The sequence below is a fragment of the Xyrauchen texanus genome, chromosome 17 (assembly GCF_025860055.1).
Source record: "Xyrauchen texanus isolate HMW12.3.18 chromosome 17, RBS_HiC_50CHRs, whole genome shotgun sequence".
Taxonomy (NCBI): domain Eukaryota; kingdom Metazoa; phylum Chordata; class Actinopteri; order Cypriniformes; family Catostomidae; genus Xyrauchen; species Xyrauchen texanus.
The window spans coordinates 39083180-39107179 of NC_068292.1; the positions used below are offsets into that span (position 1 = coordinate 39083180).

Genomic DNA, 24000 nt, shown 5'->3' on the forward strand with positions numbered 1-24000 from the left:
GCCGTAATGCGTGACCCGCTGATACAGGAGCGAGCAGGTATTCCTACGTGCAGAACGACCAACTGTATCAGGCTGCACGCACTCTTCCCCAATGCCCCATTTAAACCATCAGGATTCCTTATCGCTACCCTGGAGGGGGAACAAGGTGACGGCCGCCAACATGGGAGCGGGCCAGCCTGGCTGGGCCTCTTTTCTCTCTATGTTTCTCGCATAGAGCAACTACAGCCGGGGCCCTTATACGCATTGAGGGAAGGGGGTCTTAGCCCTTATTAGGGTGGAGAAGACCCTGCGGAGGCCACACCTACCCGGGAGGGGAGGCAAATTTTGAGTGGCAAATACATTGCATGGCCTATACTTAGGTCTTATGCGGAACAGTAGTGTGGTGGTAGATCCAGCCTCGCAGAGGGGGGAAGCATACAGCATGGCACCCGAGGCAGCTGTAACTGCCTAAGGGAAACACTGAGTCAACTCTCGTGAGGGGACAGAACCGTGGTTTTACACACAGGGTGAGTCCGAACAGGAGGCCTTACCTGTGGGGCACCTATACCAGTACAGGGTAGCTAGTGGTACCCGTAGTGGTTTGGGTAGGCGAGTTCCTCCGCTGAACTGCGACCCACAAGGGCTAGGGAGGAGTCAACCAGTGTTTCAAACCTGGGATCTCCTGGGAAAGAAGGCGCACTGTTTCCCCTGGTTAGGGGGAAGGGCGCTGGGTGCAAGCGATTCACCCGGTCAGATCGTGGACGTGCCACCGAGTTCTACGGTCTCGGTATCTGAGAGAACACGGACGATACTGACTCAACTTCGGAGATTGTAGAATCTCGCAAAAGTGTTAGGTGTTGCCCAGCCCGCTGCTCTACAAATGTCTGCTAGGGCAGTGCCCCTAGCCAGTGCCCACGAGGACGCTAACACTCCTGGTGGAGTGGGCTCGGACCAGCAAAAGGGGGGGGCACGGCCTGGGTGTGATAAGCCAGGGAAATGGCGTCAACAACCCAGTGGGCGAGTCTCTGCTTGGAGACAGCATTCCCTTTCTGCTGTCCCCCAAAGCAGACGAAGAGCTGCTCAGAGCATCTGGTGCTCTGTGTGCGGTCCAGGTAAATATGTAAGGCATGTACTGGACACAGCAGTGAAAGGGCTGGGTCTGCCTCCTCCCGGGGCAGCGCTTGCAGGTTCACCACCTGATCCCTGAAGGGTGTGGTAGGAACCTTGGGGCACGTAGCCCGGTCGCGGTCTTAGGATCACGAAAGTGTCTGCCGGACCGAACTCCAGGCAAGCGTCGCTAACAGAGAACGCATGCAGGTCCCCGACCCTCTTGATGGAAGTGAGCGCGATCAGCAGGGCGGTCTTGAGAGAGAGGGCCCTGAGTCCAACTGAGTCAAGCGGCTCGAAGGGGGTCTCCGGAGTCCCATAAGGACGACCGAGAGATCCCAGGAGGGAAACAGGTTAGGCCGGGAGGGAGTCATCCTCCAGGCACCTTTTAGGAACCTGACGATTAAGTCGTGCTTACCAAGAGACTTGCCGTCTACCGTGTACGTGGTGGGCCGCGATAGCGACAACATACACCTTGAGGGTGGAGGGGACAGCCTCCTCTCCAGCCTCTCCTGAAGAAACACGAGCACTGACCTAACTGCGCACTTCTGCAGGTCTTCGGCTCGGGAAGAACACCAGTCCATGAACAGACGCCACTTCAGGGCGTAAAGATGCCTGGTCGAAGGGGCTCTGGCTTGGTTAATAGTGTCTATGACGGCCGAAGGTAGGCCGGCTAGATCCTCCGCGATCCCGTCCAGGGACCAGGCGTGGAGATTCCAGAGGTCTGGATGCGGATGCCAGAGCGTGCCCCGTCCCTGAGAAAAAGGTCCTTCCTCAGGGGAATTCGCCCACGGAGGGGCTGTCATGAGGAGCGTGAGATCCGAAAACCACATCCGGTTGGGCCAGTAGGGGGCCACCAGAGTGACTTGCTCCTTGTCCTCCCTGACCTTGCATAGCACCTGTGCAAGAAGGCTCACTGGGGAAAAGCGTGCTTGCGCAGGCCCAGCGGGCCAGCTGTGCACCAGAGCATCTGTCCCAAGGGGAGCCTCTGTGAGGGCATACCAGAGCGGACAGTGGGAGGTTTCCTGGGAGGCAAACAGGTCTACCTGGGCCTTGCCGAACCTGTCCCAAATCAGCTGGACCGATTGGGGGTGGAGCCTCCACTCTCCGCCGGGCAAGTTTTGTCTTGACAGCGCGTCCGCTATCACATTGAGGTTGCTGGGGATGTGAGTGGCACGCAGTGACTCCAGTCGCTGCTGACTCCAAAGGAGGAGACGACGGGCGAGCTGCAGCATCCCGAGGCTCTGGTGCTGAGAATAAACTCAAAGCACTTACCTTGCTCCGCGCACCCGGCAGGGGGCGGGTTCGTGACTGAGGAGGAGGTCTGCTGGCGTCCTCTGGACTCGTCTGAACCGGCCGGCCGGGGAACAGTCGTGGGGCTGAGGGCGGGGACACAGCGTCCAGGAAGCCGGGACTGTTGAGGCCTGAAAGCAGAGTGCCGTGAGAACGGCATTTGCGGGCCAGGTGACCCAGAGACAACAAGGAAATAGCTCTATAGTGTGTAAAGAATTTAACAAAAAATAAATTCTCCTTCCGGCCCTCCACCGGGGAACGGAGTGGTCTTACCAGCTCCGGAGCTACTGTCTCGGTCTCTGGGTCGGTCATCTCAGGGGCGCCTGGGAGCCTTCTGGGTCCACAAGGGGGGCCGTGAGACGATGGGCGTCCAACTTCTGCAGGGAGCTCGACGCTGGGGCTGAGAGCTGGGCCCACTCACTTAGTTGAGGCAGAGCACCACTTTCTTTCTTCCTTGAAAGCTGCAGGAGGGCGCCCTCGGCGAGCAGACAGGGCATGGCCCCTGGCGGCAGGTTTGCGTCAGGGCAGGATGTGTGAAAATAGCCTTCGTCTGTGTCTTCACCACTGAGGACTGCCTTTTTGGGTGACGTCGTCACGCGGCGTCGCCAAATGGACGGAACTGGGAGACAGGGGCATTTGAGAAAGCGTGCTTTGTCTGCCTCCTGTACTGCCTGTCCATCGTTGCGTTTCTGGACCACGGAGTGTCCATCGCCTGTTTGAGTGCAGTTCCTGCCGCATGTCAAAAACAGGACTACCCAAGTGCAGATTTTGGAGTGCCGGTGGACTTGCAGGAGGGGGCCATGGCGTGCAGGGGGGAGCGGTCTGGGACCGTTCTACCACCGAGGGTAGCGAGAGCGGAGGAGCGAGGAAGCTGGGCTTCCTCGCTCCTCCGTGCATCGCTCTCCATGTGTGAGCGGCGCACATGCCCGCGGAACCAATTAAGCCCGGGGAGCATTGCGGACCTTCGTGCGTCAGGCTCAGACCGGGCGGGGACCCAAAGGTGGCGGCCCAGGCGAGTTATCCGCATCCGGCGCCGCTGTTACGCTCTCCGATGCAGCGGTGATGTCATCATCCAATGCCAGGGAGCTCGAGGGACCGGACGGCAGGCCGTTAAGCCGGCCGCACTAATCCAGAGCTCACGGGAAGCCGGCAAGCGTGCCGGGGAGGCGGGAGGTTTCGAGGGGATTTACCCGGCGAAAGTGCCCCGTTATTCTCCCCAGATCGTTCTCCATCGCCCGCGGCACCTGCCTCAATCCCATAGGAAGGAGGCGAGGCGCGGGGGGCGGCTGAAGTGGCTCTCTCTCACTACAAGAGAAAGCAGGGATCGCAATGCTGCCGCGGTTATGTTCTCGCACTGAAAACATAACCCATTGGAGAGAATGCCCATCCCGAGCTCGGACGGAAACAAGCAAGCGTGCCGGGGAGGCGGGGGGTTTCGAGGGGGTTCACCCGGTGAAAACGGAGCCCATCATTGTCCCCAGATTGTTTTCATCGCCCGCGGCGCCTGCCTCAATCCCGTAGGAAGGAGGCGAGGCGCGGGGGGCGGCTGAAGCGGTTTTTTCTCACTACATGAAAAAGCCTACGACCACAATGCTGTCATGGTTATGTTCTCGCACTGAGAACATAGACCATTCATAAAAACGCTGCCTGCGTGTGATCGCAACCCAGGAATGCAAGGCAGTTTTTATGGCCGTCAGAGGTGGGGAGAATCAACGCATCCAGAAACTACACAGAGGCGGAAAACCATCTTTAAAAAGACGCGTCCTAAGAAGGACGTTCAACACCGCTGTGTTTTTGCTCTTTTAGAGGAAATTACTCTTTTAAATAAAATCACTCTTTTATGAATGAAAGAACTCGTGAGAGATCTTTCTTATCTGCAACTGTCGATGCACTCAGGGGCAGGAAGTGCACAGCTGTGCAAACAGGAGAAAGCCGCTGTTGTGCGCCGTAGAATCCAACAGCATGCAGCAGAGGATAGCAGGAACTCGGTGTGTAAAACGCAGCAGTCTGCAAACACGACCATCGGCTCCAAATAAATTTTCTGAATGAACTCCCGTATTTGCGCGCTTAAATACCCGTATGTCCGGGGCGGACATGCAAATACTGGTTGCCAACTCTCATTGGCCTTTTTTCATAGTTCAGAGGTGAATATCGGCGCTCAAGAGAGACCCCTAGTGTCGCTTCTCTGACACAATGTGGAGAGAGCGACAGAAGGGGAACTATAGTTCACTATCGTATTTGTACCAAACCACAAAATGTACCATGCTTTCACTAAAGTAACCATATTGGTGTGCAGTGAAGCACACTATGACAAAATTATATATATATAACTTTATACCTGTGCTCTTTGGATGATCTGAATTCCAAATATTTTTCTATTATTCGGATAAATTCATTATTCGTTTTGAAGTCATTATTTGTGCCTTTCTAAATAAGGTATTCGGCTTCGGGCACATCCCTAATAGTTACCATGGAAAATCATGGTTAATTTCCTTTATGTAAGAGAATGCAAAACTAATGCGAGGGAGCGCAAACTACTTCAGAAAATATATTTCCTCTGTATTCTTTAAGGGGCTCCTTACTATTTACTATTACTATTTACTATTGTAATGGTGCTTTAATAGTGATTTTTGTCCTTTTTGGAGCGTGATAGCCCCTGGTCACCATACGCTTTTGTTGAAAGAAAAGCGTGATGTAAACATTCTTCAAATTATCTCCTTTTTGTTCCACAGCAGAATGGTTTTGGAACATTATGAGGGTGAGTAATTGACAAACGTGTTTCATGTTTTGGTGAACTATCCCATTAACACCCAAACAGAAATTCAAACCAACATCTCATCTATTATTGGCAACATTAAAACAAAGAACATATGAGAATGGAACAAAATGAAGCAAAACAAAACCAAATTAAATCCAACAAATGCAGGCTAGAGAGGTCCAAGTACCTTCTCACTATGGCTATGCTCCTCATTTAGGGTCGTGCTACTGCACGTATCAACCCCCGAGTCTTTAACCTGGGGTTCACACCACTCAGCATCTTCTTCCAAAGAGTGGCCCCCAAAGCGCACCATTTTCTTTTGGCCCTCAGATAAGGTGTGTGACTGCTCAAAAGTTTGTCTTTTTCCCCTTTGACTGTCCCCTACAGACATGGGATAAAAACAGAAAGAAACAAAAACATGCAGAAGTGAAAATAAATCAAAAGAACTATGAAATGACTAAGAGTGACAGAGAGAGAGAGAGAGAGAGAGAGAGAGAGAGAGAGAGAGAGAGAGAGGTGGGACACTAGACTCCGCGTGTCTCACCAAAGATAAGGAGGAGGCATCGCTGCTATGCCACGATGTGTGATCCCACCAGTGGCCATCCAAATCCCCTGTGAGTGCCCCACAAACACACACACACACACACACACAGAGCAGGACAAATCGCAGCACACACATACAGCAGAGAGCAGAGGTAGTTTGTGAGGACAAAAGAAACAGACATATGGGAAAAAAGATATACACTATTTTAGTCACTCATTCAGTCACATTGTTAAATGTGCAAGACAAATTCACACTTACACAGAGAGATTGTTCATGGACTGTAACATTCATATTCTAGCCTATTCTTTATATTAATAGCTATTCAGATGAGGACCAAGAACAACAAGGATTGCAGAATATGTCATTATTGAAATCTACTGTACAAAGAAAGCCAAAAGAGCTGCACTGCTCAAATAATCTTTGCTAATGTAACTATCTTTAAAGTCTGACTAATAAGATCTTAAAAGATTTAGGGATTAGGCAGTAATGCCATTCATTTAAAACTTGAGGAGGAAAAGAAAAGTAATACAAAAGCAGCCAGACTTGGCTTGAGTCACAAATGTAGTAGACAGGCACTTTATGCAGTTTAAATTTCTTAAACCATGCTCCTGCTTTTTGGAGAGAGATGTGATGTCATCAAATATAGCATCATCTAATGTGACGTCACTGGATATGACAATCAAATTTGACATAATCAGATATGACATCATATACCATTCTATTTGTCTTCATGACCACATCAGATAAACATCATCAAATTTAAAATCATATAACATCTTAAGATATGTTGTCCTCAGATATGCCATTCTATATAACCACATCAGATACAACATAATAAACCTTAACGTCATACGACATTAACAGAAATGACATCATGAGGATTTATATCAACAGATACGGTGTCATCGGATACACCATTCGATGTGATCACAAAAGATACAATTATCAAATTAAACAACATATGACATCATCAGATATGACATCATCAGATATACCATCAAAAATTGGATGATGCACATCATGTTTAAATTTTTTCCTGTTCAATTATTTTAGTGTCTGTTCTATCAATACGCGTGATGTGCTAAGCTATGTAACGCAGGCATACAAATGGAAATCGCTTCATTGCACACAAGGAGCTCTTGAATATGACTGCACACTAGCAGCCACAGGTGTTGTACAATGAGTTTGACTAAACTGCAAAAAATGAAACCAGGAGGGGGAGCGAGATGCACCTTTTCAGCGCGCGAGATCGACTGTCCGTTTGACGCATGAGAGTAATCTACTCTGACTGCGTGAGTGAAAATTAAGGTTTAATGATATTGCCGTATTAATCTTTCATATATCAGGCTGAATATTACGTATAATAATGCTATAGGGGAATATTATCCTGTTGTCAAATGCCATGTCTGATTTGATTTCGTCAGTAAATTATTACTGTTACTTTACTGGAGGAGCATACACTTCCATTTAATACGTATTTTTATATATTTGTTTTCAAACTGTTTTTAAAAAACATGGAATTTCAATTTAAAATACAACCCCAAAAAAGTTGGGACAGTATAACCAATGCTAATAAAAAACAAAATTTTGTATTTGAAAATTATAGTCACCCTTTGATATATTGAAATCACTACAACTAAACATTATATGATATTTTACTTTGTGAATTTCATTGTTTGTTTTCATTGCAATCAAATCAGATGATTACAACACACTCCAAACAAGTTGAGACAAGGGCAATTTAAGACTAATAACAATTTGACGAGTTAAAATAACAAGGCCATGTGAAACAGGAGATGCTAAACAGGTGAGGCAATCGTGTCATAGTATATAAGGAGCCTCCAAAAACAGCCTAGTTCTTTAAGAGCAAGGATTATTCGAAACTTGTCCAGCACTTTGAGAGCAATGTTCCACAAAGACAAACTGGATGGAGTTTGGCATCTACAGTGCACAATATAGTTAAAAGATTCAGGGAATTTGGTCAAATCTCAGTGCGTAAAGGGCAAGAGGAAAACCACTTCTGAATGTGCGTGATCTCTGATCCCTCAGACATCAGCGTCTTAAAAAAACATCATGCATCTGTAATAGATATCACGAACATGGTCTTGGGATAATTTTAGTAAACCTTTGTTAGTCAACACCATTCGTTTCTGCACTCACAGATGCAAGTTAAGACTTTACTCTGCAAAGCAGAAGCCATACATCAACACTGTCCAGAAGCACTGAAGACTTCTCTGGGCTCAGTCTCATCTTAGATGGGAAATAGAACAGTGGAACCATGTTTTTTGGTCTGAAGAGTCCACAATTCAAATAGTTTTTGAAAACACAGCCGTTGTGTTCTACAGGCCAAAGAAGAAAAGGACCATCCAAGCTGGTTCAAGTTCAAGTTAATTTATAAAGCACACTTAAAAACAACAAATGTTGTAATCAAAGTGCTGCACAATAAATAAAACCTGACAGGAAGGTAAAATTGTGTGTCATCAGCATAACAATGATAGGCTACACTGTACTTCTGAAAGATAGAGCCTAAAGGAAGCATATACAGAGAAAAAAGCAGAAGACCCAACATGGAGCCTTGTGGAACACCTCATGTGATCAGTGTTGTGGAAGAGATGTGATTATCAATACTGATAGAAAAAGTTATTTCCTTAAGATATGAGGATGCCAACCAACTTCTCAAGACGATCTAAAAGAATGGAGTGATCGATTGTGTCAAATGCTACACTGAGGTCTAAAAGGATTAAAATGGTCCCGTTGCCAGAATCCAGGGAGACTAAAATATCATTGGTCACCTTTAATAGTGCAGTCTCAGTACTATGCAGTGACCTAAAGCCTGATTTAAATTTATCAAATATGTTGGAGGTGGTTAGATAAGAATAGAGCTGCGAATAAACCGCCTTTTCCAAGAATTTGGACAGAAACATTTTGAAATAGGTCTATAATTCTTAAAAAATGTAGGGTCAGCAGAGGCTGAACCACAGCATGCTTAAAGCTGGCAGGGACCAGTCCATTTCTCAAAGAACTGTTGAATATGGCCAGCATAATGGGGGCAACAGAAATAAAAACATCCTGGAGAAGCCATGATTGTATGACATCAATGGGAGAATTAGTAGGTTTCATTAACAAAATTATATCTGACAGTTGGGCAAATGAGACAGGGTCAAAGTGACTGAAAGAACTGGAAGGCAGAGTGGGTTCAGAGTGTATCACAACTGGGCCCATGATATGTATTGTAATGTCCTGAATTTTGTCAATAAAAAATTAAAGAAACTTTTCACGTGTCTCAGGGGTTGCATCAGGATAGCCCACAGGGGAAGGGTTCAAAACAAAATCAATTGTATTAAAAATTATCTTAGGCCTATGGGCATTTTTAGCAATTATTTCAGAGAAGTAATTCGATATTGCAGTCTTGACAGAGACTTTATCCTGCTTTAAGGAATCACAAAACATTTCAAATTAAACCTTAAGTTTATCCTTCTACAACTTATGCTCTGCCTTCCTACATTCCTGCCTAACAGAGCGAGAATGCTCATTAAGCCAAGGCTGGATGCCTGACCCATTTTTACATCTCTGTGACTTTAAAGGAGCAACCTGATCTAAAATGGCAGTGCAAGTTGTGTTAAAGGCTTCAACCAACTGTGAGGTGTCTGAAGTACAAGTAATAACATCAGTGATATGAGACAGATAAGCAGAAACATACACCTCTGAAAACTGCATAACTTTGGAAGAATGAATAGCACAAGTGAGGTGCCGGTGCACAGGGGGGTAGAGGTACAGAATGTGGCAGCACAGACTCAAATAAAACAAAACTATGGTCAGAGATTCCAGAATCTACTACTTCAGGATTGGTCACATGAAGAACAGATGTTAATTCCCTTTACATGAGTAGGGCCTGAAACTAACTGTGTGAGATTAAAGGAATTCACCATACATAAAAAATCCCTGACTAGAGGTTGTGTTTCGCAGCACATGTGAATATTAAAATCTCCCAGAATCAACAGCTTGTCAAAACGAGGTACCAGAGATGATAAGAGTTCTGAGAATTCACAAATAAAATCCATGTGATATTTAGGAGGGCTATACACTAAAGCACAGAGAACAGGACATGTTAGATTAATTTTCATTAGCTGCACTTCGAAACTTGAAAATCCATTTACCGGCAAAAGTCTACAGTGATAATGATTCCTGAACACAGTAGCTAGACCACCACCGCGGCCAACAGACCTTGGAGAATTATAGTAGGTACAGTAAGCAGGAGTCAGTTCACCCAAAGGGATGACATTGCCATTGTTTAGCCAGGTTTCTGTCAAGAATATAAAGTGAAAATCCTTACAACTAAAAAAGCCATTCAAAACAAAGGGTTTGTTAGAAAGAGACCTGGCATTAATTAATGCCATTTTAACAGGAGAGGAGGCTGTAGTTGAAGGTTCCATTGTGGTTGACACAGTTTCACAGGAGAGTATTCCAGTACGCGAATATGAGTCCACAGATCTGAAGGTGATCCCGTGACGATTCAACGCTTCCGCCACATAAACTGAACAAGCAGATTCTTAGCTGTAGAGCGAGATCATTCCAAAGGTGAGTAGCGCAATAACCAACACCATGGCATTCATAAAGATCCCAAGGCAATCACAGATCGATGAGATACAATTTAAATCTAAGCGAAGTAGCGGCAACAGTCGAATAAAAACAAAACAAGCACAACAATACATCGGTATAGTAGCGGTGGACAAGCATGCCAGCGTTCACTTCCGTGTTTTCCGTGGGGTGTTTTTCCATTCACCGCCATTGTTTCCTTCCACAGATGGTCACAAATATGGCGGCTGTGGGAAACAGTGATGTCACCAAAACAGGTGAATGTGTCCACATCAGATACAACATCCTCAAATTTAACATTATATAACATAATCAAATATGACATAATGAGGTCTGATGTCATCAGGCATGATATCATCAAATGTAATGTCATGACATAATCAAGAATGACATCATTAGATACTGTAATTATGAAATTCAATGTCATATACCATCACCAGATATGACATAATTAGGTATGACATCATCAGACCATTCGATATGACCACATTAAATATAACAATGACATTTTACATTAAATGACATCATCAGATGTGTCCGGGTCCTCGGCACAAAGTCGAGTTCATTCCATGTGGGGGTTGGTCTCCGCCAAGGCTGCGCTTTGTCACCAATCCTGTTTGTGATATTCATGGACAGGATATCGAGGCGTAGTCGGGGTGGGGAAGGTGTGCGGTTCGGTGGGCTGGGGATCTCATCGCTGCTTTTTGCAGATGATGTTGTCTTCATGTCATCATCGGTCCGTGACCTTCAGCTCTCACTGGATCGCTTGGCAGTCGAGTGTGAAGCAGCTGGGATGAGGATTAGAACCTCTAAATCTGAGGCCATGGTTCTCAGCAGGAAACCGATGGAGTGCCTACTCCAGGTAGGGAATGAGGTTTTGCCCCAAGTGAAGGAGTTCAAGTACCTCGGGGTCTTGTTCACGAGTGAGGGACAATGGAGCGGGAGGTTGGCCGGAGAGTCGGGGCAGCAGGGGCGGTATTGCACTCGCTCTATCGCGACTGTTGTCATGAAAAGAGAGCTGAGCCGAAGGCAAAGCTCTCGATCTACCGGTCAATTTTTGTTCCTACCCTCACCTATGGTCATGAAGGTTGGGTCATGACCGAAAGAACTAGGTCGCGAGTACAAGCGGCCGAAATGGGCTTCCTCGGAAGGGTGGCGGGCTTCTCCCTTAGAGATAGGGTGAGGAGCTCAGTCATCCGTGAGGAGCTCGGAGTAGAGCCGCTGCTCCTTTGCGTTGAAAGGAGTCAGTTGAGGTGGTTTGGGCATCTGGTAAGGATGCCCCCTGGCCGCCTCCCTAGGGAGGTGTTTCAGGCACGTCCAGCTGGGAGGAGGCCTCGGGGAAGACCCAGGACTAGGTGGAGAGATTACATCTCCACACTGGCCTGGGAACGCCTGCTGGAGTAGCTGCCCCCACGACCCGACTTCGGATAAGCGGTTGAAGATGGATGGATGGATGGACATCATCAGATATGACCTCATCAGATATGGCATCATCAGATATACCATTAGATATTAAGAAATCCAATACAACATCAAATTTGAAGTCATATAACATCAGCAGAAATTATGACATCAAATATGAAACAATTATGTATGACATCATGAGATGTGAGATATGATATATCATATTATTAGATATGACATCATTAGAAATATCACCACTTTTGACATCATCAGAAATGAAATTATTATTAGATATGAAATTATGTGGCCTATGCAAGAGTTCAGTCTCGAGATATCAGCTAGACATCTCTTAAACTTCAGATGTACAGAACAACCAACCATACATCAGCTTGAAAACCAAGACACTGATCTACATATTAGACTCATTACCTGTAATGCTGCTCCCTACATGCACACTACGCAGTCTGCATAGGGCACCAACTCCCTAGGGAGGCACCAGAAAGTCCACCGGCTACCAGACACGAAAGCAGTTGCGGAACACAGACGACCGCTTCACACTCATATCACGCAAAACATAACCCCAAACCCCATCATCCACCTGGAACACTGCGTAGGGCATTTATTTGGCCAGCTGCGGCCCGGCTAATTACACTAAACTTCAAAACTCCAGTGGTACTGACAGAGAAGACCAGATTTATGAGAATTCATGCAGAAAAATTGGGAAAATAACGCAGTATGCACACAAAAAAGGTATGACTCCTCTAGCAATCCATTCAGTATTCTAAAAAGAGCTATGCATGCCATCAATATCCAAAAGAATATTAGAAACACAGAAAGGGTCTGTGCTATTCCTCTGGAGCACTGGCGTGTCTCGTTTCTCTCAGGCTGGTTGCAAAAGCGTGATCGCGGTCTTACTTGCATCTCTTTCCCTCTTACTCTCTCTTGTGATCTCAGCAGGAGACTGAAGTGCTGATACAGGCCTGAGCACAGCTCCCAGGCCGCTAGCGCACAGCTCTCCATCACTCTGACAACACAATAAAAACCCAGTGTAATCTATTAATTGGATCATTAATTATTGATGCTGTTTTTACTAAGAGTGAAGGGGACAGGAGAGGAAAGACAGACAGAACAAAGTGACATGCCGTGCAATCATAAAATTAGTATTGATATTTCTCTCTGTGAACGTTTCGAAGAATACAGCTTCGCCTTCAACCGAAGACACAGCCTGATTGGTTACCCTTGGCATGGCATGGAAAAAACGAAGATATCTGTGACAAAGATTTAAAATAAATTATTTCTTCACAGGCAACATAAGGAAGTAAGAAGGCAGTTTCTAAATAAATTTTTAAGCATAGATGAATCCTTTGCTACCACTGAGCGTGTTTACATGCATGATCTTATCGATTATGCTTAAAAACCCGTAAATGTGCGTGGTTATGTAAACGCCTTGAATCTCTTTCCTTTGATCGGGGTATAGTCATAAATGGTTCAAGCAAGACCAAGACAGGTAGATTTTTTCCCATTTCCCCGATTTCGCATTCAATGAACAGATTCCGTGTTGCATGTAATCACCTTCCCAGTGTTCTTACTGGTTGTACCTGATTATTTCAAATCCCATGTAAAAGGGTTTTAGTTATTTCTTAAATGGTTTTCCTTTATTGTTTCCTTATTATTTTTTGAATAAGCATGTAGGTGTGCATGTACAGTAAATGCAGTCAGTGTTGTATGATAGAGTGGATAAAATAAGTAAATTAATGCAAATGTCTTTTTTTATTATTATTTCTACTGAGAAATAAGAACTTGTTTAGCTCACTTGATTACGTTTTTTTAATGTTAGACATGACATTATGGTGCCTTGGAAGCTGGTCTGAAACTAGTGTATTTGGAGGTGATATGTAGTGTAATTTTGACGATGAGCAAGTGAAATCCTCTGTAGCCATCTAGGAGCGTCCCAGAACATCAGCTGCTGACCACACCACAAAAATGGTTGAAATGGTGGGGAAATCACATCCTTCACCTTTAAATGTGACTATAACCTTGTGGACACTAATACTAACTGCTCTATTTCACAACTATTTACCTATTTTTCTGCACATCTGCCAATCAGCAGAGAGGAAAACAAGGAGAGAAGAATGCTGCACTAAAATCTCATGAGGAATGTGTAGCATGGTGTTTGTTTGGAGGATATGGTTAAGCTCCGCCCCTAATCACAGTGCATACTATTGTCCATTAAATAAATCAGCCTGAATCACACGAAGTATTTTGGCTATGTCAGAGAGCAGGTCTGAATTCTGAGTGAGCCAAGAGCCAAACACAATGGCCTAATCTGATCTGAAAACAGGCCTGCAGCCAAACGGATGCAATGGTAACCTGCTTTCACCTCATTATGTCTGATCTTCAGACAGTCAGACAGCAAAACAAATAATGTCAAAACCTGCATTTAGAACAGGAAGCATAATATACAAACTGTATAATAACTTGACAGTGATTTCAAGTTTTGGATATTGTGTTTACTGCATTTTTAGGTCCTAATTGAACTTTAAACTAGAGCCACAAAAAATAGGCTAACAGGCAACCCATCCGTCATTGGTGAAAAACTGATAGTCCCACCCCAAACTCATACTACTGGTTGAGTCACTGTTGGGTGACTAAAACAAACAGAGCAATGTTTAAAGCGCCACAGAGGCTCAGTGTTTACACCTTTCATCCCTATGTCAACATTGAATTAACCAATGGTGCGAGATTGGGGCAGGACTAGCTGAGAAATGGCAAATGGGGGAGTGTTTGGAAACAGTCACTAGTGGCACAGAAATTACACACTTAAGCTTTAAAGGAATAGTTCACTCAAAAATATAAATTATCTCATCATCTATTCACTCTCATGCCATCCCAGATGTGTATGGCTGTCTTTTTTTATGCAGAACACAAACATTTATAGAAGAATATCTCTGTATGTCCAAAAAATGCAAGTAAATTGTGACTAAAACTTCGAAGCACACAAAGGCAGCATAAAAATATCTCCAGTTGTTAAATCCATGTCTTCAGAAGTGATATGATAGGTGTGGGTGAGAAACAGATTAATATATAAGTCCTTATTTACTATAAATCTCCACTTTCATCTAGCCCTCCTAAGCACATTCACAAGTGGACCGAATTAATCTTCTTTTGTTTTTGTTTCCTGTATATCGCCACCTACTGGGTAGGGAGGAGAAGAAAAAAAAAGAAGGGAGGGATAAAGGAAAGTCAAAGAATAAATACATTTTATTTGCACAACAGCCCAGTAGATGCCAAAAAACAGAAGCAGAACTCTGTCCTCTCATAAATTTGAGTTAATAAAGCATACCTAACATTCAGAGCAGGCTGTACCTCTTTTTCTCTGCTATGAGCGTGACTGTGAATCCTGCAAAAGCTAAACATCATTAATATACAATTGTGTGCTGGGCTTTGTCCCTAGGACGTTTATATAATAAAAGCCTTCCTAATTCATCTCTACCTATCGTCTGGTATTTTGTGTTCCCCGTTACATGTGATGACACACATGAAGAGAATCCCATTCATTTTTTTATGTCAGCCAATATATTGTTTGGTGTTTACCGTCTCACACTGTTGAAAGGATTTTAATGCTTTTGTGTGTAATTTCTTGGCCCCCTACGGCATCAAAAAGAATTGCTAAAATAATGACTGTTTTTAAACAGGTCTCCTGTTTTACCAGAACTCTCCTCCTGCCTAACATTGGTCATATAAACAGACAGTCCTGCCATAAAACAGATAACTTAAATGGTCTAAATTAAATGGAACTTCACAAGCAGACCCAAAGAGAATCTTCACATTTCTTCTCATTTTCTACACTGTTTTGAGTAGAAAATCTGGAGAATGGATTACATGAAAAATTAGTTAAAACAGTGTCTGCACACTTTTTCAGGAAGTCATTTTCCCATTAATTTCTTCCATAGGGATTTCATAAAAGAGTTATACCAACCAACCAGCTCTAAGGTGTATCATTAACATTATAACATTTTATTTAAAGCAAAAAAGTATTTAAAAATCAGACAAAAGACAAAATTACAGTTTAAGACTGTGTACTTAAAAATAAACAACAATCCCATGAAGCATTGTGAGTGATGAAATCAAACTAAAAAACAATGGAAAAATCTAAAGGTATTAATTCAAAGTTGTTGATAAGTATATAAACAATATTTAAAAAAAAAATGAAGTTGAAATAGCATGTACAGTACTGATGGCTTATGCAGAAGCATGTACCAATTAACAACTTTAATTGGTACACAGTAGTTCTGTCTTTAAAGGTTTATAAATTGTCAATAATAATCCAGTGGAGAAAATGAATGGGATTTTTCCTTCTGGAACCAAACTGTTACAGTCTATAGAGTTTGATATTTGCATAATGCTATGCAAATAGCGTGATACACTAGGTAAGCATAATTATTGCATTTTATCACACTACAGAATAATCTAATCTCTATTTCTCACAATTGTTGTCATTTTCTTTCTCTCTTTTACATGCAATCTAGTAGATCTAGTAGTTACTGTGGATAGAGCTTTAATTGTTGGTGACTTCAACATTCACATATAGAATGAAAATTATACATTGGGATTAACATCTATCGATATTCTCAACTCTCTTGGAGTCAGACAAAATGTGAACTCATTGCCATACGCTTGATTTAATTCTGTCATATTTAGTTGATGTTGATACAATAGAAATTCTACCGCAGAGCAATGACATCTTAGATAATTTCCTTGTCTCTTGTTTGCTGAGATCAGCTAATGTTACTCAATCTACACCATGCTATCATTCAGGTAGAACTATTCTTTCAACCACTAAAGATAGCTTCACTAATAATCTTCCAGAAATACTCAGTAAGTATTCAAAAGAACTTGATGTAATAACAGAAAATATAAAATACAGTCTTCTCTAGCACTCTTGGTATTGTCGACCCCCTTCAATTAAAAAAATTCAAGAAAAATGCCCCACACCATGGTACAATGATCACACTCATGTTCTCAAGAGAGCAGCTCAGAAAATGAAGCAAAAGTGGAGGAATACAAAATTAGACGTATTTGTCATGTTTATTCTGTTGGTTATTTCGTGTCTTTTATGAAATAACTAGAACTGAAGACACAAAAAACAGGAACCAACAGAATAAACATGACAGTATTTCACGGTGCATGGAAGGATTGTGTATGTAGCTACAGACAGGCACTAAAAGCTGCCAGGTCAGCATATTTTAGCAAACTCATAGAAAATAACCACAACAATCCTAGGTGTTTATTCAGTACCATGGCTAAATTGGTTAGGACAAAATCATTGACGGAACCAGATATTCCGTAGTAGCACAATAGTAATGACTTCATGAATTTCTTTACTAATACAATTTAAATAATCAAAAATAAAATTGGAACTATGCAATCAACTGTCACAGCACCTCAGAAAACAGTGTCTCATAATTTTCCTGACAAACAACTTCAATCCTTCGCTGTCATAGGTCATGAAGAGTTAAAAAAAGTTTAAAAAAAAATCTAAAGTCACAAAATGTATGTTAGATCCAATACCAACTAATCTCTTAACAGAGGTATTCCCTGTAATCTCAGAACCTCTTCTTAATATTGCTAAGTCCTCGCTATCCTTAGGACATATCCCACAAAACTTTAAAATGGCAGCTATAAACCTTCTTAAGAAGCCACAGCTTGATCTTGGAGAATTTGCTAATTACAGACCAATTTCAAATCTACCATATATGTCAAAAATACTGGAAAAGGTTGTGTCCTCCCAACTATGTTAATTTATACACAGAAATGGTATGAAAATTTCAGTCAGGATTTAGGCCCAATCCCAGTATAGAGACAGCACTTATCAGAGTTACAATTGACTTGCTTTAATCATCTGATCACAGCTGCATTTCTCTTCTAATGTTTTTAGATCTTAGTGCTGCCTTCGACACAATAGATCACGACATTCTCTTGAATAGGCTGGAGAATTATGTCGACATTAGTGGACTTGCAGTAGGTTGGTTTGGGTCATCAGACTACTACCACTTTGCAAAGGAGGAATTGTCAAATCAAAGGGATCAGTTGCTACTCTGCTTTTCTTCTTATACATGCTTCCCCTGGCAGATATTATCAGGAATCAAGGAATAGGTTTCCACTGTTATGCCGAAGATACCCAACTTTATATTTCTTCTAAACCCAATGAAAATTCACAGTTCTCAAAATTAGCAGAGGGTATCAATGAAATCAAAGATTGGACGGCCAGAAATTTCCATCAACTTAATTCTAATTATTGGGCCAAAAAATAAGCAGCTAAAATATAATTTTAATCTCGATGGATGTACTGTTCCTTCGTCATCTACAGCAAAATAACTTGGGTGTTATATTTGATACCAATCTGTCCTTTGAAAATCAAATTTCCAGTGTTTGTAGAACACCATTCTTCCACCTCAGAAATGTTGCTAAGTTACGACACATGCTCTCTGTTGCTGATGCTGAAAAATGAATTCATGCGTTCATGCCCTCAAGACTAGATTATTGTAATGCAATACTGGGAGGATGTCCAGCAAGTTCAATAAATAAACTTCAATTGCCTCAAAATGCATCTGCCAGAGTGCTGACCACAACCAAGAAATATGATCATATTAGCCTCATTTTATCGTCATTACATTGGCAACCTGTTAAATTTCGTATTAATTTAAAAATTCTGTTAACTACATACAAAGTTTTGACAACAATCTCCACAATACTTACCTTCTGACACTCTATATTCCATCACGTTCATTATGATCAAGAAATTCTGCTTTTTAATAGTTCCTAGAAAATCAAAATCCACAAAAGGAGGTAGATCCTTTTCCTATTTGTCTCCTAAATTATGGAATAGTCTCCCTAACACTGTTCGAGAAAGACTCATCTATTTAGCCAGGCATACACCTAAGTTATCCATCCACTCACAATTAGGCTGCTTTAGTTAGATCTGCCAGTACTATTAACAAACTATCATAATCTATAACTCTGTATAATTAATCAATTTTAATCTGTAAAATTGAATGACATCTTCGCTAATATTATTCTATTTGTTCTCAACCTTGGGATTCAAATCCTGAATATGGACATAAAATGAACTGATGCCAACTCCAACTGCAACTGATACTTCATATGCTACTGCCTGAACCTTGGATTTAGGATGGACCCCACCGAACCTTACCGAAATGACCTGCCGGTTGAACTGCGATGCACCTCACTGATCTCAGCATGCATCACCTTTGTCTATTGATGGACTACACTCTTGAAATGGAATACATAGATCATAATTTAATTGCCAACAAAAGCCTTCATCAGCCAACTAACAAAGGACAATGAATCAGAGTGAACTTCTGCAGTTAACCAGGATGGACTTCAAAGACATTAGTCATTAATCTTAGTTCCTAAAAAAAAAAAATATATATTAAACACTGGTCCTTAACACTGTGACAGGGCGGAGGGTGGGGCCGGGTCGTGATTTTACACTCTTATCAGGCTAATCAAGCCTCAGAGAGGGATAAAGGCCGACAGAGGACAGTGGTGCGACAGAGAGAGAGCATTTACGTGCAGCTGTCCGTCCTATGTGTGTGTTAGTGTCTTTTTGTTTATTTTAATATTAAATATAATTTATATTGTCAAGCCAGTTCTCGCCTCCTCCTTTCCATTAATCCCTTTACAAACACTTACTTAGTTAACTAATTTTAAACCACAACCAGCACTGCACATAAATAGCTAATATTGGCATTATATTCATTCTGTTTAGCCAGAAGGGAACTGGCCACCACAGTGAGCCTGGTTTCTCTCAAGGTTATTTTTCTCCATTCACCAACATCTTATGGAATTTTGTGTTCCTTCCCACAGTTGCCTACAGCTTGCTCACAGGGGTTCTAAATAATTTTTTTATTTAATTATTTAATTTGTATCCACAATTTGCTATCATATTTAATCATACTACACAATGATCACTCTAAGACTTAATTTTTTTTAATGCATGATTTTCTGTAAAGCTGCTTTGAAAAGTGCTATACAAATAAAAATTACTTGAATTGGCTATCCCTCTCTTATGTAAGATTTCATTATATCTGATATGAAGCAACCAGGACACAGTAATATCTGTGACTGCAGGACAACTGAGAGAGAATGCAACACACGCATACACACATACAAAAATACAGAGGTTGCAGGCAACACGCAAAAACACGAGTTCTGCTGAAAGCCGCACACACACACACACACACACTCAGACTCACGCACATACATTGTAAGGGGGTGAAAATCAGCTTATATTGACAGTGTCAATCAGGGGTTAGCAGCTTGACAGGCATATGAAATTTGTACATGAACAGAAGCGAAAGACAAACAATGCAGTGACTTATTCTGTATTTTCTCAAGAAGAAATGTGCTATTGCATTTCACAGTATGTTTAAAGGTGAAGTGTATAATTTATGCGGTACTAACAGCACCAAATGGAAAGATAAAAATACCTAGTTTTTAAACAGATTTCCAAACATTTCCCCCATCTGCCATTGGTTGTAAAACTGATAATGCCGTCTCAAACTAACAGCATTGGTGGAACTGGTTGGGATGATCAAACAAACAGTGCATTGATTTGATAGCGCCAAAAGTGAAAATTAACAAAGCGCCAAATAGCGCGAAAGTACTGAAAAATTTCACACTTCACCTATAACAGTTCAAACAAAAAAATCTAAGAGAAGTTTTTACTGATGGATAACACCTTATTTATTTAAGTACTTAGAAGATTTAGCTGTATTTAGCTGAAGTGTGCACATGGAAATAATTCTAAAACTAGTAACAAACATACAATAGCAAGACCTTTTTCACTATTAGAACCAATGAATATGTGTGTGCGTGAATATAATTTATATACGCCATTTTTACCTTTCTCACTAACGGACTCACTCTCGATCTCCACGTCCTCACAGCTGGTGTACTCAGGTGTGGTGGCCAGTTCCTCCTCAGAGCTGCTCAGGGATACCTGCCTCATTTTGCCGCCCCTCTTGGTCTTGTGAGGTTTGGGCGGCGGCGGTCTGACTGACTCTGATTGGTCGGAACTGAGTGAGTCATTCCGTAACATGCTCTCCATCTTTTCTCTTTTACTTTTCCGCATAGCTGAGATGGGATCTAGGTGCTGTTGCCTGTAGAGGGAGTCGACGCCTGGAGGACTGTGGTTGGACCTCCGTTGGGTGCGTTCAGGGCCCGGCAAATAGTGAGGGCCACGCAGGGGCCCCAGCGGCTCCTCCATCTCTGTATAAGCCAGGGAGACATCGCTGTGGCGGCGCTCGTGCCTGAAGCGTGACACTTCCGCATGCATGCGCATCTGCTCCTCATACGGTTGGGGCTTGACCGGGTAGCGGGCAAGGTTCGGATCGCTGCGGTAACGGTTCTGATACTCCTCCTGCCTTTGCCGCTGAAGCTCATGCTCGCTGAGGGGCGGGCCATCAGGCAGGAAGCCCGGTTCGGGCGGGTACTCTTCCTGAGAGTGCCAGCCACCCCGTCGAGCACGGTACGCACCCCGTGCTACCTCTGCGTAGCCTCCTTGCCATTGGCGCTCTCCAGCCCCGTAGTCAGACGGTGATCGTGGCATGCCACCTGCTGCTGGCGCATACTGCGAACGCTCCGCCTTCTCCTCCCTTTGGTCGTATTTTTGGTTTGGATACCTGGTTGCTGAAGGGCTTCTTTTCCTGTCAGGCACAAAAGCAGGCAAATTTATAAATAACAAGATGAAAGCAAATGTACAGTAATGCTAGCTGCACAGTCACCAACATGAAACATCTTCAAGGGATGTCATGTCATGCTCCAAACCCGAATTACTTGCTTTGTTCCGTGAGACAGTGAAATACAAAAGAAGATGTTAGGCAGAATGAAAGCCACAGTCACCATTCACAAACATTTTGCCAAACATCTCATTTTGTGCTGCAATGAAGACAGAAATTTCTATCCACAGTTTCCCTGCTAACCACAGGGTGATGATTCTAATTGCCATTGGACTGATTTTTGGTTCCGGTCTACACAAGAAGCCATCTAAAGACTACCAATATGAGCATTCCAGGTGGAGAATGGTCATCCACCCACACCTTAAACATTGACGGGTAAGGCACTGTCAAAAAAATGGTCATTGCAACTCTCTAAAGTCTAGTCGCTGGTTCGGTCCAGCGACTCTCTAGTCGTGGTTCGATCCCCACAGCCACAACCATTGTGTCCTTGAGCAAGGCACTTAACTCCAGGTTGCTCCGGGGGGATTGTCCCTGTCTGCCAAATGCATAAATGTAAATGTAAAGTATCGACATTATGAAGCCAAATACATTTTTTACACGATTTTCTACAAATGTTATTTGCTAAACATCACACTATCTTGCCAGCAACATACACCGATACGAGTGAAACCACTTGAGACTGGATAGCCAAAACAGGCTTCCCGTATGAAATATGGAACACTTCCACGTTCTGGAAAAAAGTGAATAGGTTTTCGAACTACATGAGCGTGAACAAATGGTGCCAGAATTTTCATATTGGGTGAACTATTACTACACTTCTGTAGCCAATGCCATCTGTTTTTAAATGTTTGTGCAGTGTGCTATCTTTAGTGTCCTTTTAAGGGGCTTAAGAGATCTGTGAGCTGTTTTTAAGTGTGTACTTGTATTGACTGATTAATGAGCATCTCTTCTGCTTCCCTTGGGCTTGGCTTGTGGGTTTTACTATGGCCAGTGTGTTCATGTTGCATTATTCATAAGAGCAGCCGGATTCTGAGTCCTGCGCCATTCACAAATCCAGAGCACTGCAGCTGTGTGTGCGTGTGTGCGTTGCTTTCATCAGACATGCAAGAATGTACTGATCAGTGTGTGTGTTAACACCACTGAGATGGCATTCAGGGTGGGTGTGTATTTTGACAAGTTTGTAAATGTCAATTTTTTGGCATCTGGGCAATCAGTGATAAAATAGGAAGGACAAAATGTATGTATCCTAAATCATAATATTTAGAACATTTCTGGTTATACTATTTCTGGTGGATTTAATAAGTATGCATTCATACATCCTTTATGGGCTATTATTTCCCACAACCCCTTGTGCAACAGAAGAGGAAGAATTTGTGTCGTATTCATTCACCTCTAGTCATACCTTTATATATTATATTCATCACAGTGATTTGGTCACAGTGAAGGTCAGTAAAATCAACATGAAATCAAAATTTTCCCTGTTTACTTCATATGAGTTCCTGGTTTTATTGTGCATGAGTCAGTGTTTCACATCATTTTAAAGGGAAATAAATCTTTCCTTTTCAGCTGACATCACAAATACCTGGCTCTATTCTGGTATGTAACACCCACTATTCAAAATCCAATCAATTCTAATGGATTAAAACAGGAAAATCTCACCCAATTTTTTCTCATTGAATATACTCTCACTCTGTGGTTCGTCAGATTAAAACATTGTCATGTTAACTATGGGTTCAAATGTAACATTTAGCTTCATGTACTGTATGCGACAATGTGGTCAATGGTCAAAAGCACATACTTTCCCCTCACCAGCAAAAAACATACATTTGGTGCATAGTAGAAGTGCAGAAAACTCTCTCTTTCCTCATTCTTTGTTTTCCAATTTATACAGTTACTGCTTTCCAATTATTTATTCTATTCATCACTTCCACGAACACACACCTACACACCTGGCAAGCGAATGCATTACATCACACATCAGTTTATAGTTCTTTGAATGCTCATGTAATCAATAACACCACCTGGCCCATTTAAATCACTGAGAGTAGAGCATGGCAGCACATTTGCATCCAATGTACAGGTGAACAGATTTACAGTAAACTATTGCAAAGACAGACAGTATTTTGCAGCATTATTACTTACTGCACAATAACTTGTGCAATTTGTGTCTGGTAATCAGCATACTTTCTTCATGGGTGTGGAGGCTGTGTGGAAACAGGGAGGACGGGTGAGAAGGAAAATGTCACTTAACCGATCTATTTACAGTGTGATATTTACCCATGTTGGCCGTAGTTTAGAGTGTAACACTAAAATAACGGAGTGTCTATTTACGCTAAGTGCAAATAGCCCATCTTGTTGGCAAAGGCTGTTTACACTATCACCGCCCACTATTGCTCAGACGAAGCTCAAGACAGCCATGACAAATTTCTTAAGGGTCAACTGCTGGTCAAATGAAGGCAGGCATATTTGAATTTTTTGTGATGGGGCAGAGATGTTCAACTGGTTAATGGGTCAAATGTTTAGTGGGTTAAAAGAATGGAGAACTAAGTGATTAT

At 42.7% G+C, this 24000-nt stretch overlaps 1 protein-coding gene across 26 annotated transcripts in view; it reads right to left on the reverse strand.

The window, feature by feature from the left end:
• Positions 1–24000, reverse strand: part of rims2a (regulating synaptic membrane exocytosis 2a) — a 206480-nt gene that overhangs the window by 102055 nt on the left and 80425 nt on the right. For 15 of the 26 annotated variants that reach the window (XM_052146263.1, XM_052146242.1, XM_052146248.1 and 12 more), the window contains 2 exons: positions 20610–21412; positions 5325–5518 (listed from right to left, as the gene is read on the reverse strand). In XM_052146263.1, coding sequence (XP_052002223.1) covers positions 5325–5518; positions 20610–21412 — 997 coding nt within the window. Of the gene's footprint in view, positions 1–5324; positions 5519–5681; positions 5750–20609; positions 21413–24000 lie in introns of those variants that run through there. The other 11 variants (XM_052146264.1, XM_052146265.1, XM_052146269.1 and 8 more) reach the window with 3 other exon arrangements.